Here is a 17,904-nt window from a genome sequence, read left to right as displayed (position 1 = left end):
TAGTTCCTTTATCTTTTAAGAATAGACATTAAATTCTAAATTTGGTTACTTTACTGATTAAACAGTTGAGATACAGTTGGGAAATTTTTATGTGTTCACAGATGATGAGATGAAAATAGAGTATGATGACTTGGTCAGGAAAATTTATTCCATTTTTTGTGTTAGTAAGCCTTGTATTGATTAGGGATTGGGGTGTGAGAGGTTGATGGAAGTAAGATAGGAGTCCTTATTTTGTGCCAGACTTTGTGCTTTTCCTGTTACCTCATTAACCACCATGTAAAACAGCAGTGAGTTGAGAAAGAGTAATTCTTCATCCCTGATGATGCTGAGAAAGTCTCAGGATGGGGACATAGGTCTAATAATTTTCTTCATTCCAGAGCTATTTGGAGGCTACTTCAGCTGCCTATTGGTTAAGGTTGAAAGAGTTTAAATCTTGTAACAACGTAATTATTAGACTTAAGGTTAGCAGTATCGCTAGATATGCTGATTATACTAAAGTTGATTTTTCTAAACAGCAACAAACAAAAAATACCATTTATAATAGTAACAGAATAGTAACAGAAAAAAAACGTGTTTGGGATTATTAACAAAAGCTGTGTAAAACTTTTATAAAATGTTACCGTGTGACATTGAAGATCAATTCAATAAATGGAAAGATACCATCTTAATGGGCTGGAATAATAAAGGGCCAAGAATAACACACAAAGAGCACAAATTGTAAAGGAACAGATTGTTAAACATTTAAAAATTTTCTCTCACTACACCATGAAAACTGAAAAGGCAAACTTATACTGTAAGGAAAATATTTGCATACATGTTTGACAAAGGATTATTATCAAGGAAATAAAATAATTCTTTAAGTCAGTGAGAAAAAGATGATGGAGTAGATAAATATGTAATGGATATCACAGGCAGTTCACTGAAGAGGAAACCTGGATGGCCAGTAAACACATACAGATTTGTTTAACCTCACAAGTATTTGAGGATATACAATTTAAACCACAGTGACTTCATTAATTCACATCCATAAGATTGGCCAAAGTTGTGATTTCTTTTTTTTCTTTTAATTAAAAAAAAAGTGATTTCTGGTAGGACTGTTGTGTCTAGTTGTGGAGCAATGGGAACATACTGCAGGTGGGGGTATAAATTGTTAGCACCACTTTGGAGAGTAGTGTGATATGACTGAAGTTGACTTCCATACCTTTCTTCCACCCAGAAATTCCACTCCTAGGTATATGTATCCTAGAAAAGTTCACACATATGTACAAGGGGCCATGTATGGGACTATACATTGCAGCATTGTTTGCCATTGAGAAAATTTGGAAACAACCTAAACAGTTATTAGAATTCTGAAAAATAAATTTTGGAAATTTCACACTTCGGAACACTATATAGCAGTTAAAATGATTGAACTAGAACTGTGTCTTTCAATATCTCAGATACAATGTTGAGTGAAATCAGATGAAGAAAGATACACTATAGGGCGCCTGGGTGGCTCAGTGGTTAAGCAACTGCCTTCAGCTCAGGTCATGATCCCGGAGTCCCGGGATCGAGTCCCACATCGGGCTCCCTGCTCAGCGGGGAGTCTGCTTCTCCCTCTGACCCTCTCCCCTCCCCTCTCATGCTTTCTCTCTCTCTCAAATAAATAAATAAAATCTTAAAAAAAAAAAAAAAAAAAAAAAAAGAAAGATACACTATAATAATATTTAGGGGTAGGGGCGCCTGGGTGGCTCAGTCGTTAAGCGTCTGTCTGCCTTTGGCTCAGGTCATGATCCCAGGGTCCTGGGATCGAGCCCCGCATCAGGCTCCCTGCTCAGCGGGAAGCCTGCTTCTCCTTCTCCCACTCCCCCTGCTTGTGTTTCCTCTCTCACTGTGTCTCTGTCAAATAAATAAAATAAAATCTTAAAAAAAAAAAAATAACGTTTAGGGGCACCTGGGTGGCTCAGTTGTTAAGCATCTGCCTTCGGCTCGGGTCATGATCCCAGGGTTCTGGGATCGAGCCCTGCATTGGGCTCCCTGCTCCGCGGGAAGCCTGCTTCTCCCTCTCCCACGCCCCCTGCTTGCATTCCCTCTCTCGCTGTGTCTCTCTGTCAAATAAATAAATAAAATCTTTAATACACACACACACACACACACACATACACACATAATGTTTAAAGTGCTACATAATATTTTCTGTTTAGGGATGCATACGTTCCTAGTAAAACTGCAAAGATATGCATGGTAAAAACTCATTTTGGGGGCACCCAAGGTGGCTCAGTTGGTTAAGCCTCCAACTCTTGATTTTGGCTCAGGTCATGATCTCAGGGTCGTGAAAACGAGCCCCATATCGGGCTCTGCGCTCAGCAGTGAGGCTGTTTGAGATTGTCTCTCTCCCTCTGCCCCTCCCCTCCGCTCGTGCGTGCTCTCTCCCCCCCTCTCAAAATAAATCTTAAAAAAAAAGAAAACCCTCATTTTGAGAATGTTCACCTATGAGAAGGAAGAGAGGAAGGAAATGTGATCGGGTGGGCTGCACATAGATCTCCTGTGTTTTTTGATGAATGGGTAAAGAAGATGTGTGTGGTGGTATTCCACACACAATGGAATATTCCTCAGCCATCAAAAAGAATGAAATCTTGCCATTTACAACCACATAGATGGAGCTAGAGTGTATTATGCTAAGTGAAATAAGTCAGAGAAAGACAAATACCATATGATTCCACTCATGTGTGGGATTTAAGAAACAAAACAGATGAACATACGGGGGGGGAAGGAAAGAGAGGGAAACCATAAGAGACTCTTACAGAACATACTGAGCCTGGTTGGGGGGGAGGGGTTGGTGGTGGTGGTGATGAGGGAGGGAGGTGAGGGGTGATGGAGGGAGGCTAGATGGGTGATGGATATTAAAGAGGGCATTTGATATGATGGCACTGGGTGTTGTATGTAAGTGATGAATCACTGAATTTACTCCTGAAACCAATATTGCACTGTGTGTTAACTAAGTAGAATTTAAATAAAAATTTGAAATGGAAAAAAAAAAGATTTCTTGTATATTTGAGATGTTTTATTTCTCGAGCTACGTGGTAGGCACCCAGATGTTCATTATATATTTTGTTTAAACAGTTTTGTATATATGAAATATTTCATGATTGAAAAAGTAATTTGCAGTTTTAGGGACTATTTGAATACTTAGTGAAAAAAGCATACTATTGAAATAAATCATATTGCCCCATATCAGACCTTGGCAAAAAGAAGCTGGTTATACTTTTAAACAGTTTGGGATGGTTTTGTTTAGTGTAGCTGTGAAATAGGTCTTGGGTTTTTGAATTTCAGTAAGACATTGGAAAATATTGTCTTTACCTAGGTGCCGTACCCATATCTCTGCAGATGAAAAAGCTGCTGAAAGGAGTCGAAAGGTATTTACAATATATTTAATGACAATTACTCATTTAACTAAATTGATAACATTTGTCATTAGGGTTTAAAATAACATTCGTTGTATTAGCTATGACTAATACAGGCTATTTTTGCCAGTGAGTTAATATAATTAGCTTTTTTTCTTAATGAAATTATACTATTAAAATGCTTTTTTCCCCCCCTCTTAACCTCTACTGCTAAATATTAGAATACTTTAGAAGAATTAAAATGGGTACGGAGTTGATGAAAATAGATGTGCTTATTTGAAAACTAATCCTATATTCTAATTGTGTGATGTGAAAAAAGGCTGGCATTCTTTCTTGTCTAGGCTCATGATTTTCAGTGACCTAAAAAATTAATTATTCTCTGAATGATGGCTAGCAATTCAAGAAGCCATTAAATTATGAGCCCTCTTAGATTTTCTTGATGTATTTAAATGTATGATGTCGTGGCACCATAATTAAGCAAGGGTTTTTTTCCCCTTATCCTTAGGCGAAGCATGGAAGAGAGTTTGGTTGTTTAAACCATTTTCCACTTGTTCTTCTGTCTTTTTAATTTAAGTGATAAAAACAGTGATGGAGATGGGGTTGAGGTGGAGAGTGGTATTCAAGCCTTTTCAAAAACCACTGGGTGATTAGTTTGGGTTTGGTGTGGTTTTGGGTGGTACATATTTACATGATTGTAATCATTTTGCATATATCACTATATTTTTTCATTCATCCTAAAACATTTTTCAGATGTAAGAATTTTCATAATAGCTTATATACACAAGCCACTGTTTTGTACCCTAATTATTACATGCAAATCATTTGTAGCGTCTTACTATAATTAAACTTGGTATTAATTTTCTATCTTGTATCTTTTATTTTCTCATACTATATTAATGCACAATGAGTTTGACTTTAGAAAGACAGTGATTTTATATAAGAGTTTTGGGGTACTATCTGGGTTTGATAAAGGCCAACAGTGTCAAAAAAAAAAGAAGTAGAAACATTAGAGAGGGAAAAACACAAAACCAAGAAACTGTAGAAGACAGGGAATATAATTATGACTCACTTTGTATGAGTAGTATTCACATTGTCTTGATTTAAGGTAGCCACTGTTAATGATTTTTTTCAAGTTTTCATAATCTGTGAATAAAGTATGGAAGACTTGCAGTCTTGAAAAATGTGTAAGTACAAATGACAAATTGGGAGGTGAAAGAGGGAAGAAGAAATGAAGGATACGAGTGCTGATATCCTCATTTTACAAAGAGATACTGTGTTGATGAAATGAGAAATTGATACAGAATTATATTCAAGTTGCAAAGGGATCAATATAAGAATTAAAATTAATGACATGTCTGTATTAGGAAGAATGTGAGATGTTAGTGGTGTGAGCTAAGTCTTCTGCATAGCAGGAAGCAGATAGCATTGAAAATGGAGAAGAATAAGCTTAATATTACTGTTTTTTACTTAGAATATAGATTTAAGAACCAGAAGAAGCCTCTAAAAGAATCAGGAAGTGGTTGTTTTTAAGGATCCAGGTACAAATGTAGGGCACAGTTGCTTTTCATGATAAGCTCTTCAAATATTTATATTTAAAACCCCGTGTGCATCTATTATTACTATTTTTTTTTTTTAGTAAGTAATTTTTTAAAGTGAAAGAGAATAACAGAAAGAAGCCTAAGGCATACTGAGGGTCAAGAAAGGCTTCTCTGGAAAAATGCAAAGTTTGACTTTTAAATGTTAAGTTTTGGAGGATAGGATGGGAGGGATAGGTTCAGGCAACAGTTCATAATGGCAGGGTGGTGTGAGATTGCATAGTGCGTTTTGTAAACTTCTAGCACTTTGGAATGGTTGGAGAGAATGGTGATTTAGGAATAGAGGCGGTTGATCACTTTACCAATTGTAAAAGGTCTTAAAGCAGTTAAAAAAAATTTTAAACCTGTTTTCCATCAATTAAGATTTTGTTGAAATTTTTCATGTGATTTGTGTCATGAAAACAAGTTTTAATAATAAATTTTATGGATAACCTTTTGTTAGATTTCCCTCTTCAAATTCTTCCTCATTTGAGAACCACTGAAATTTGAGCTGGGAGGTGATTTACACGGTTGGTTACTAGATTGGAGGAAGGATAGGCTGAAAGTAAGATGACCAATATCAAGAGGTTGTTAAAATAGTCCAGACAGAAAACAGTAGATACCTGGTATGGAACAGTGCCATTTGGGATGGAGGTAGAGGGCAGGTACAAATGAAAGATAATTAGGTGGCAATCTTTTGTTTGGATAGGCTCCACCAATTCCTCTGAAACTGAAGCCTGATTACTGGAGTGAAAAACTCCAAAAAGAAGCAGAAGCTTTTGCTTATTATCGCAGGACACACACTGCCAATGAGCGTCGTCGGCGTGGTGAAATGAGGGATCTCTTTGAGAAATTGAAGATCACATTGGGATTGCTGCATTCTTCCAAGGTTTCCAAAAGTCTCATTCTCACTAGGGTAAGTGTTCTCTGTAAGTGACCCACAAATAAGAATTTGATTAAGAGAATCTTCTAGAGATACTATGAGAAAGAGAATCATCACCCTAAGAGGGACATTGAAGTAGAGCTTATGTTTTAACATCTGAATGTGGACTAGTGAACACCCAGCAAATCTCTTAAGGGGAAAAGCCCTCATGTTGAGTCAGAGTAGTTTGTCATTTAAAGTCAAGTTCTTAACCAGCCAAGCTATCTTTACTTCAGATTAAGTCAGAAACTCTGGTTAGCTCTATTTACCACAATCTCTGTATGTTGGTGTTCTCCATAGCACTTAGGATAATTTACCAGTGAAAAGCACAACATAAGTGATACTTTAACGTAGTTTTAACAGTTGCCAGTCATTTTATTTATTTATTTTTTTATTTTTAGATGTATTATTTATTTTAGAGAGAGAGTGGGGAGGGGCAGAGGGAGAGGCAGAGAGAGTCTTAAGCAGATTGTGTGCTGAACTCAGTCTGACACGGGGCTTGATCTCACAACCCTGAGATCACAACCTGTCCTGAAACCAAGAATTGGATGGTTAACTATGCCACTCAGGTGCCCCTAGAATAGTTTACCACAGTGAAAAGCACAACATAAGTGATATACTTATATATACTTATATATTTTAATGTTTCTGATTTTTTTTTTTTAAGATTTGTGTGTATGAGAGAGGGCATAAGCAGGGAGAACAGCAGGTAGAGGGAGAAGCAGGCTCCCTGCCGAGCAAGGAGTCTGAGGTGTGGGACTTGATCCCAGGACCCTGGGATCATGACCTGAGCAGAAGGCAGACGCTTAGCCGACTGAGCCACCCAGGTGGCCCACATAAGTGATATTTTAACGTAGTTTTTAACAGTTGCCAGTCATTTTAAAAGGAAATCTGAAATATCTAAGGTAGTTTCATTTAAATTGCTTTTAAGTAGAAGTTGGAGGAGTACAAGGCAAGCATTCATATCCATCTAGAACATAGTTATTTCAACCAGATTTTACTTAGACAAGGAGGTGATTTTAAAGTTGATTATTAAAATCTAAGAGTAAAATGTTTTGTAACTCCTTGTAGTACTAGAAACACCTGTGAAACACTCAGTGCTGCTCTTTGGAAATAATCATGTTCCTTAGAAGTAAAGCCAGAACACCTCCTACAGTTTAACAAATAATAGTTTCTGAAGCATTAAGAATTGTTTTAAATGACATATAAAGTTTTCTAAAGTATTAGATTAAAATTTTTTCATTGAAGAAATTGTATAGGCCTTACCTGTTTTTAGAAAAGAGCAAATCAATTCACATGATACTAATTTTTTGTTCTTAGGCATTCAGCGAAATTCAGGGACTAACAGATCAGGCAGACAAGCTGATAGGACAGAAAAATCTTCTGACTCGAAAACGGAACGTTTTGATACGGAAAGTCTCATCTCTTTCAGGTGAGATACGTGAATGATCTCTGGTAAAAAGAGTATAATACAACATCTTTAGTGAGGAGAAATCCTCAGTTAGACTTTTCAGATACTTCTTAGTTTATGGCTTGGTTCCCAGAGTTAACAGTTACCTTTTGATTGGGTGGGGCGTTTCCTCTGGATTATAATCACTCTTGCCTTCCATAGTTTTGGGGAATATAGTTAAATCAACTGAATTTCAGTTGACTCTATTTCTCATTATTATGTGGGGTTATATAAAGAGTGACAGTTTATTCCCTATCAACCTATAGGTAAGACAGAAGAAGTGGTCCTGAAGAAGCTAGAGTATATTTATGCAAAACAACAAGCACTAGAGGCACAAAAAAGAAAAAAGAAGATGGGATCAGATGAGTTTGATGTGTCTCCCAGAACTAGCAAACAGCAGGAAGGATCTTCTGCATCATCTGTAGATCTTGGACAGATGTTTATAAATAACAGGAAGGGGAAACCTTTGATTCTTTCCAGAAAAAGAGACCAGGCCACAGGTAGGAGGGACATTTTTTGCTTTCCTTAATGTAGGTGAACATGAGTTTAGTTCAGTGGAGTGAGTCTTCTCTTGGCTGTAATTTTAGATTTAATTAAATGAATTAAAGATGGGTTGTATAAAAAGAATATTAAGTACATTAGATTTTAGTTTCTAGCTTTACACACTCAAGCAGATCTTAAGAAGTTACCAGTTATGGTAACATGTAAGACCTACTTTTGATAGCAGTCATGTTATTCTAATGTTACAGTGAATATTTTTTTTTAAGCTGCCATCCTTTCATACTTTATACCGAAGCTCTTGATTTCCCTGCAGTTTTGCTCATGAGTTGAGTTGTCTTGCGGAGACAAATAAATTGGAATTTTAAAAAAATTTAATTTTGTTGAGTCAGACTCCGTATTTTCATCAGATTGCCTATCAGTGAATTGCTGTTAAGGAACAAAGTAAATTGGTTTTAAGTTATTGTTCTCTCCTATCTTGATTTTGGAAGTGAGGCCTTGTTGCTTTTATATTACTTGTTTTTATTCTTAGAGAATAGTGTATCCTCTTTTACTCTTCGGGTTGCCCAGTGTATGAACCAGGAAATCTAAGAAAGTACTGAGGGATACTAAAATATGAGTTAGTTTTAACTTCGCTGAGAAAGGATTTTAATGATCGTTTAATCCACCTCATTTCATAGATGGAGAAACAAAGTTTAAGGGCTAGAAACTTGTACTTTGTTAGAGGTGTATAAGAAAAGCCTGTCTGGGGATAGAATTGTGCATGCCTTCATTTAGATTCACTATCAAGACTGTTGGAACTATTCCATTGAAAAAGTGGTTGCATGTTGAGTTTTCCTCAACATAAGTTCTGTCCCTTAGGAGAATCAGTGGACAGGTAACCCGTTAGGCAGTGACAAGTGGTTCAAAAAGTAAATTCCAAGTTGAGGTTCCCTAACTAATTTGAAATTTACTTCTTGCCTTTTAAGTCAAGAGTGTGGTTTTAGGGATATCTCCCAGACTCCTAGGTTATACCAACATAATTGAAGACCTTTTATCCCTAACTTATTTCTGATTTTCCTTACAGAAAATACCTCCCCCTCTAACACTCCACACACCGCTGCCAACATCGTGATGACTCCGCAAGGGCAGTTGCTCACCTTAAAAGGTCCTTTATTCTCAGGACCAGTGGTAACTGTTTCTCCTGCTCTCTTGGAAGCAGATCTGAAGCCTCAAGTTGCCACCAGTGCTGTGGCTCAGTCAGGTATGTTGTTATAAGTGTTGTCCTCTCTGGGTGGTGAAAAAGAGTTATCCCTGGTATCTCACTGTGACAGAGAAAGCCTTTGAATGTGTTCTGTAATGATAAAGATCTCTTCTATTTGCATTTTCCTTGGAAAGAGATGACCCTCTTTTTATAACATGTTTGGCTCTATTGATTTTTTTTTTTTTTAAACATGGGATTGGGAACTATTTTGTGAGTTTTAGTTATTTCTAAGTAGGAAAAACATTGTAAACAAACGAAAGTAAAAGGAAGATGAGTCATTGTTTTAGGTTTTGGTGTTAATAAATATTTATTAATTTTGTGTTGTAATCTGAGATGGTGCACTCCTACTTTACCAGCCTGATTCAGTTTGAGCACCACTCCCTTTTGGGGAAAAGGAGTAGAATTGAAAAGGAAGTCTCAGTTTGATGATTTAGGTTGTAGGCACCTAAATTTCTATTAAGGTAAAAGGGTATCTTTACCAGTACTAATACTGCTAAACCCTTTCTGGAGGGGTCATCCTTTCTTCTACAGTGCTGCCTCTAGGGCTTCATTTTACCCTCAGAGTAGCAGTTAATTGGGTGAACAGAATCAAGATCCATGTTTGCCCCAGGATAAAAAATAAACTGGGGAGCATTTCTATAAAAGAATTAAATAGAACTTAAAATAACAAAGAATATTAGAGTACTTTGGTTAGATTTTACCTGTTTTCTTGTTGGGCTAGGTTCGTAATTTGAACCTAATATTCCTTTCATCTTCTTGATAAACGTAAACTGGTGAGGGGTGCCTGGGTGGCTCAGTATTTAAGCATCTACCTTCGACTCAGGTCATGACCCCAGGGTCCTGGTATCAAGCTCCTCATCGCATTGGGCTCCCTGCTCAGCAGGGAGCCTGCTTCTCTCTCTCCCTCTGCCTGCTGTTCCCTCTGCTTGTGCTCTCTCTCTTTGTAAAATAAATAAATAAAATCTTAAAAAAAAAAATAAGTAAACTGGTGAATTTTGACTACTAACTCTCTGAGATCTCTGGTCATTGGGTATGAATGAGAATGATGCTTACCACTGTAGATCTAAACGAATTTTTTTTCCTCCTTCAGAAAATGACGACTTATTTATGATGCCAAGAATTGTTAATGTGACATCATTGGCCACAGAAGGAGGTATGGTAGATATGGGTGGCGGCAAATATCCTCATGAAGTTCCTGATGGCAAGCCATCTGACCACCTGAAAAGTACTATCAGGAATGAAGATAACTCCTTTGAAGATTCGGGTAGAATCTCTTCCAGAAGCAACCATAGAGATGGCAGAATGGCATTGGGTCCAACACCAGTTTTTCTGGCAAATAAAGATTCTGGTTTTCCACAGATAGTTGATGTTTCCAGTATGCAAGAAGCACAAGAGTTCTTACCCAAAAAGATTTCTGGTGAAATGAGAGGTATTCAATATAAATGGAAAGAGTGTGAATCTAGACGGGAGAAACTGAAGCCAAAGGAGTCTACGTTTCATAAATTGAAGATGAAAGATCTCAAAGACTCAAGTATAGAGATGGAACTGAGAAAAGTAGCATCTGCTATAGAGGAGGCAGCGTTGGATCCCAGCGAACTGCTGACGAACATGGAAGATGAGGATGATACTGATGAGACACTGACTTCATTGCTCAATGAGATTGCCTTTCTTAATCAACAACTAAATGATGACTCTGTTAGCCTGGCTGAACTGCCCAGCTCTATGGATACGGAGTTCACAGGGGATGCTCGACGGGCTTTTATCAGTAAGCTTCCTCCTGGGAACCGAACAACTTTCCAAGTTGGCCACTTGGGAACTGGTTTGAAAGAGTTACCTGAGGTACAAGGGGAGAGTGACTCTGTCAGTCCTCTCCTCTTGCACTTGGAAGATGATGACTTTTCCGAGAACGAGAAACAACTTGCTGAACCAGCCTCTGAGCCAGATGTCCTTAAGATTGTTATTGACTCTGAGATAAAGGATTCCCTCCTTTCCCATAGGAAAGCCAGTGATGGAGGGAAGAGTACTTCTGGCGTCCCTGCAGAGCCTGAAAGTGTGTCCTCGCCTCCTGTTCTACACATGAAGGCTGGCCTAGAGAACAGCAGCACAGATACTTTGTGGAGGCCTATGCCAAAGTTGGCACCTCTAGGTTTAAAAGTAGCTAATCCTTCCAGTGATGCAGATGGTCAGAGTCTCAAGGTGATGCCTTCTTTGGCACCTGTAGCTGCCAAAGTTGGATCGGTTGGACACAAAATGAACTTAACAGGGAATGACCAGGAATGCCGGGAGAGCAAAGTGATGCCTACACTGGCACCTGTTGTGGCCAAATTGGGCAACTCTGGGGCCTCACCAAGTTCTGCAGGGAAATGAACTTATTTGTCCTCAGGCAGAAGCCAGGCTATGAGGGAAACCTCCTTTCTCTGTAGGCATCTGTTTGTGTCATGGAACTGTGATCCTTGACTTTGATGCGGTGGATAATGGTAGAGAAAGGGGGGTAGGGTGCTGACCTCGATATTAGAAATTACTACTATGAAATTCTGATCATGTTAAAATGTGTTACCTCACTTGTGGTGCTGGGTCTCCTCATCCTCTCTAAGAAGATGTGATCCATTACTGAACACGAGGTGCCCCTCTTACCCAAGGAATTCATAACAAGACTCTAGGTCCATAGTGGTTCCTAGTTCTTCCCTCCCAGAGAAAAAGCTGCTTGAGACTTTGGAGTTGCTATGGGCTGAACTGTAGTGGATAGCTGTTGTTTTAAGTGGTTTAAGTCTGAAATCCAAGGAATGTGATGCACTTGTGCGAAGCGATCCAGAAGAGATAGTTTTTAGTTGGTGTTTCAAGAGTAGCGGGAGAGAGGATGGGTACCATGGAATACCAAAGTGAAACACTTTGTGTCATTCAGCAAAATTTTCTCTTCTTTCATATCCCAAGTAGCTTCCATTCCCTTTTCAATCAGAATTATAAATCCAAGCCTTCTGGTAACGTAGGAATGCTTTTAACTTTTCATACTAAGGTGATTATTTTGAGATGTTAAGGAAAATACTAGTTCTCCCTTACTGTCTGGGTGTTGAAAGACATTTCACAGTACCAGGAATTTCTACCTGGAATATGTATTTTGGAGGTAGGCACAGAGGGAGCTCTCCCCTTTTCACAAATCACATCACTCAAGAGACAGCTAAAATGAAAAGCATTCCCTGCCCAGACCAGAGACAGTGGCCAAAACAAAAAATTGTGGGGCTGGATGTTTCCCAAATCAAACCAGCCTCCTGGTGCTTGAAGGTTTCATTCACTATTACCTGCACAGGATGTAAAGAAAAGAAAAGTTACAGTAGGCACTCTTTACCAGGGAAATGAGGCAGTATTTGAATCACGAGATATATTTTTTATTATCTGCTACCATGGATTCAATGATCTGTAGAGCTTTTTCACTCATTAGCTGTCAGGGTATGAAGGACTGACAGCCTGTAAAGATAAAGATATTTATATTTTTGTATAGTTGTTTTCATAGATTTCTCAAAGGCTGAAGTTTTCAACCTAGAAGATGAGATTTGTATTGAGTATAGAAATGACGTTTCCTATCTAGTTTGTAAATAATCATGGTGCACTTGAGGGGTCTCTTGGAAACTCCTGGGGGCAAGAATCACTATTCTGAAAATGTATAGATTGGGATTTAGCTGCTGCATTTTGCCTTTCTTAAATAATTATATTTTGGAATGTAACCCCTGTTCTGTCTTCATTGACAGGATTTGCTTGTGTTGTGAAACACTAACACAAGAGCTTCCAGTGCCTGGGCTGTGCCTAGGTGATGCTATTTCTTCTGCATCCTCCCCCACCCCCCTTTGCCTTCTTTATGCCAAATCCCACTCAGCATATCTTCAGACATAGGTTGTGAGACCAGCTTTGGAATGGTTCTAGCCAGTGAATTAGTACTTCCATGGTTGGTTCCCTTTCTAGTAACTCTGGTAATCAGCAGATTGAAAAAGAGTGGAAAAATTTCCTCTGCAAATTGCAGTGAGAGCAAATTCTTTGTTGATTTTGTGCTACTAGCCTTTCTAGACCTGCTCATCAGCATTCAACCTTCCCTCCTTTAAAGGTTTTTGAAGAAGCTTGAAGTAGGTAATGAGTGCCCCTCAGCTTCTCATTATCCCTCCCTCTCCTCTTTACCCAGCAGATTTCATTCAATGCCTTAGCCAAGGAGTCCAGCACCTGTCTCCCCTGCTAATAATTGTCCTTGGAGATCCTAGTACTTTAATCCAGGTATAGCAGTTTCCCATTATTAACTTGCTTGTCTCGTCCTCAAATTTCCTCCTGACTTCCCAAGGCTCTTGTTAGGCTTTTGAGGGTCAGCCAAAGGAGAAGGCAAGTGAGTTGAATAATCCTCAGGAAAAGAAGGACCATTCTGCTTCTGAACACTGTTCCCTTTTTTAGAAGAAAATAGATAAACAGGTAATAATCAGTTCTTGATGGGAAGATAGTTGAGAGATGTACAAAGATGGAAATGAGAGATGATTCCAGGTGTTTCAGGAAGGCTGCAGATGTCTTTACAAACTCCCAAGATAATGGTGTTTTCAAGACCTCTTAGAACTGGTAAGTTGTGAGGGCTAATTTGGAGGGCTCAGTCTTCACAACACTCCTGCAGTCATGACAGAAATCTCAAATCTCCAAAAACTCCTTCCTTTTAACCTTACCCCAGGAGAAACTGATCTATGAAAATGACATGTGTGATTATGAAAGATGTAGTTGAGAGGAGTTGAGGAATTGGGAGGATAGTGAGCTCTCACCCTAACACTATAAGAAGCATGATCTCAGTAGACCAATAATTCGCCTTTTTATACATCTGTAAATAAATGGAATGTTTTTAAGAATATAATTATGTCAGATTTAGCCTTTTCTTTTATATATTAAATATATATCTTTCCTTTTCTGCTTTTGAAAAATGACTATTTTTTTAGAAATGTAAGAACAGAAGAAGTTTGGTGAGTGGAAGGCAGAATGTATAAACTTGAAATAAATCAGTTATAATAATTAAAGCAGGATTTGGTGTTGGGAGGTTTGTGCTGAGTTGGAGCAGAGCAGTCTAATGCCCTTGAGTCATTTGAGAGAGGTGCCACTGAAGTAGTTTTATCATAGGAATTCCTTACTGTTTTCAAAGTTTCTGACATGCCATCTAGGGGAGATTTTTGCTAATCGTAGCATGTTTTACATGGAGACTTCAAAATTTTGCATAAATTGACAGCCGGTGTTTGTCTCAAGAAGTTCTACAGTGAAGAAAGGCTAGCCTCATAATACTAATGTGTGCAAGGTAATATGTCAGTTACCTTAGAGAATAATGGGACATTAACACAGTCTCAGGGGCTAAGGACAATAAATGTTCTTAAAACAAGGTACATGTTAACTAACTAGTATCAAGATTTACAAAACATTTTATTAAAGGAGTCCTTTAGACATTGAAACTAAGATCACTAACAGATGAAGTCTATGTATTATGAACTTCATGCAAATTACTTTGGGTAAATGTATAATAAATTCAGGGCCCCCCGCCCCCCCGGAACTATGGATGAAATACCTGACAGGCCCTTCTGTAACAAGTTTGAAATGTTTTGAACACAGATGAAAGGCAGATAATCCATACATAATTTGGGGCAGTGTTCAGTAGTGTGTTTTTTGTTTTGTTTTTCTTTTAATTATACTGGTTAAGATAATTGAATGGGATCAGGTGAATTGAGAGGTAAATGCACTTTGAAGACGGGTCTGAAAAATGGTGATAACCCTTGTTCCTCACGTCCGGATTAAAAAACAATGCATAGAGTAGGCAGCACATTTTCAGGTACTTTTATAGAGAATGATGGATAACCAAGAATCTGAATACATTTCTGGCACATAATTGTTGATTTTGAAGAAAATCCTTATAAGGACATCAAATCTTCATGTTATTGTATTATCTCTAATCAAATTTTACATGAACATGAATGGCTGGATACAGAGAAAATTAAAGCTGAGGTATACAGACTGCCATTTGGAGAAAAAAGATCAGTCAAAAATAAATGCATTTTTAAAACTAAGGGGAATAATTTGATATGAACAAATTCTGAACTGAGGCATGGTTGCAGTATATTAAGTATGACTGAATTGCTCTACAGAGATAATAACATAAGCGTTGAATAATAGTGTGATGGAGGCGTATGTGGAAGGTGAGAAGGCTAAACCATGGAATGAGTTGGGTATTTTGAGACAAATCTAAGCTCTACTAAATTCTTCTATCATTGCAAACTCTGCTGTTAGAAGAGATTTTGTTAAGTAGGAAAGCAGTCTTGGAAGCATTGTTTTGGGATCCATCCTGTTTCCAACTGCAAGCATTGATCTCAGCTGTCCCACAGTGCCTTGCATGTAAAGGTGCTCAATAAATATTTGAACTGATGAGCAAATGTTTACTCCAGCCTGTTTTCCAGGATCTTATAATTGCACCTTTTTGCATGTTAAGCCTAGGGTGAATTTTAAAATCTGATCTAATGAGCATAGTGCAAAATTGTATGCATCTATTCCTAGACATCTACAATTTTAGGATCTGACAACCATGTATGTTTAGGACATATACAAGCAGAATAAAAAGTGAAATAGTGTATGGATGGTGAAATACTTATATAAGGGTCAACTGCATTTGGAGGGTGGGTTGGCAGTTTGGAGAAAGGGATAGCGCTTTTATTCATGCTAGACCTAGGATTACTATTTTATGAGGAATTAATTCATGAAGCATGGGAACAGCCTACAGCCTATTCCCATATTGACAATTCAAAAGCTGCATGATATCTAGACAATAAATGGATTAAATGGTGAAGAATTAAAAATACATGGTTGGCCTTAGACGAAGTATGCAGATTCTAGACTTAGAATATCTCATTACACTGTTCTCAGTCTTTCAGCTAGATGATTTTAGTGAAAGGAGCTTGGATTTGTCTCTACAGCTTCAGCTTCAAATTAATTTGGGGAACGTGTCTGAGGGGATAAACCAGGCTAACTCTGGACGGGAAATGACCAATGACACTTTGTAAACTTACCTACCTGGCCACAAGTGATGTGAGAAAACCACTAGTGGACACAAAAATGATGCAGAGAGAATTAGGGACAACTCTTGAGGGTGGAGGTGGCAGTTGCTGGGGCATGTAGCACACAAGTAAAGACAGCAGGTGGCACCATTTATTAGTATTTTTTTTTTTTTTTTTTTTTTTTTAAGATTTTATTTGACAGCGAGAGAGGGAACACAAGCACGGGGAGTGGGAGAGGGAGAAGCAGGCTTCCCGCCGAGCAGGGAGCCCGATGCGGGGCTCGATCCCAGGACCCTGGGATCATGACCTGAGCCGAAGGCAGACGCTTAACGACTGAGCCACCCAGGCGCCCCCATTTATTAGTATTACATTCACTCCTCCCTCTCTCCCCCCATAGAGGTAAAATAGAGTAGCAAGGAATTGAAGGAACCAACTTTCCATTTCATACTCTGTGGCTGACCCTTGCCTCCTTCCTTCAGATTTGAGAAATAAATGGAAAATCCCATTTTATGTTGCTTTATGTCTCCATTGGGTGGAAGAGAAGGAAGCCTCATGCTTCTGGTAGCCATTGCCAGTTGATCGTCTAGGAGGTGACTTGCCAGATTTTTGTTTCAACGTGGGCTTTGCAGATCCTAGTTTACAACACATGGCTGCAATACATACAAGTACATACCTCTTTTGCCAAATGGCTGTACAAGGCGCACCCACAGCAGTGGGTTTAGGGGTCCTTCCATTTTGCTAACGCGTTGTGTCCCCCAGGGGTTCCAAAGATTTGGGTAGGGTGAGACTCTACATAACAGCGTACGCTTTGTCTGGGGTCCAAGTGTTTTGGCTTACGTTAACCTTTTCATAGGCAATCTTGAAGTAGCAACGAGGCCAAAGGACTTCTAGAAAACAAACAGGCCGAGACACGTAAGAAGTAGTATGCGCGCGCGCCACTTCTCTCCCCCCACAATGAACTAGAAAAACCATACCACTAAGTCTAGTGCCGACAAGTTTGACGGTGACCTCGCCAAAGTAACGATACTAGGGAAAAGAGTAAATTTTGACAGAAACAAGGAAAAGATCTGGATCAACAAAATCCTGTCAACTCTAGGGGAGAGAGTGCGGTGGGATATCGGAGCCTAAAGGAAACAAATGTATCCCAGGAGCATTCACTTCTCTCCCTTCCCTCGCACACCTAAACTCAGTTCTTGGCTATCATCTCCCGCCCCTTTTTCGATCACAGCCAATCAGGTTGCCCAGTTCAAAACACTTGTTACCAATCTCAAGAGTTACTCAGGGGAGTCATTTCACGTAGGTCAAAGCGCCGGGGAGGCGGCGAGCAGAAACGATTCAAACCACTTTAAATCCCAGCGCTTGGGGTCGATGGGAGCAGAGCCTTATAGCTTTACCTCAACCTTGTAATTGTGAGCTAGGAGTTAGTTTTGGCTAAGGTCCCTCGGGCCTATCAAATGCCAACCGCTGCACCCTGGGGGCGTGGTTACCGTCTTGTTGGGGCTCTGGGAAGTGCACTTCTCCGGAGGACCGGGCCTGATAATACCATAAAAGGCTGGTTCTCTCAATTCTGAAGCCATGTTCTGTTGACTTTCCTTTAGGAGCGCTCCCCGCGACTGCACTGTGCGGAACCCTTAGTTTTCGAGTCCCATCTCTGCTTCCTAGGCCCTGTCATTGGCTCCGCCCCCATAAGCCTTACTGGTCCACTCTCAGAACGCCCTCCTGGTTACAGACCGCACCCCCTCGCCTGGGCTCCGCCTCACCAGCCCGTAGCTTGGCCCAGGCGGTAGTTCG

The 17,904-nt window shown here is 39.2% G+C and overlaps 1 protein-coding gene across 12 annotated transcripts in view; it reads left to right on the top strand.

The window, feature by feature from the left end:
- The window catches only part of MGA (MAX dimerization protein MGA), a 165,027-nt gene extending 151,033 nt beyond the window's left edge, over positions 1-13,994 (top strand). For 11 of the 12 annotated variants that reach the window (XM_078079497.1, XM_078079496.1, XM_078079498.1 and 8 more), the window contains 6 exons: positions 3,344-3,395; positions 5,667-5,873; positions 7,200-7,311; positions 7,596-7,829; positions 8,894-9,070; positions 10,161-13,994. In XM_078079497.1, the coding sequence (XP_077935623.1) occupies positions 3,344-3,395; positions 5,667-5,873; positions 7,200-7,311; positions 7,596-7,829; positions 8,894-9,070; positions 10,161-11,437 (2,059 nt within the window). In that variant the 3' untranslated portion in view covers positions 11,438-13,994. The remainder of the gene's footprint in view (positions 1-3,343; positions 3,396-5,666; positions 5,874-7,199; positions 7,312-7,595; positions 7,830-8,893; positions 9,071-10,160) is intronic. The other variant, XM_078079499.1, reaches the window with a different exon arrangement.
- The last annotated feature ends 3,910 nt before the right edge of the window (positions 13,995-17,904 follow it).

This window comes from Halichoerus grypus, chromosome 8 (assembly GCF_964656455.1).
Source record: "Halichoerus grypus chromosome 8, mHalGry1.hap1.1, whole genome shotgun sequence".
Classification (NCBI taxonomy): Eukaryota; Metazoa; Chordata; class Mammalia; order Carnivora; family Phocidae; genus Halichoerus; species Halichoerus grypus.
Note: the sequence above shows the minus strand (reverse complement) of the source record. Positions and strands in the feature narration are given on the sequence as shown.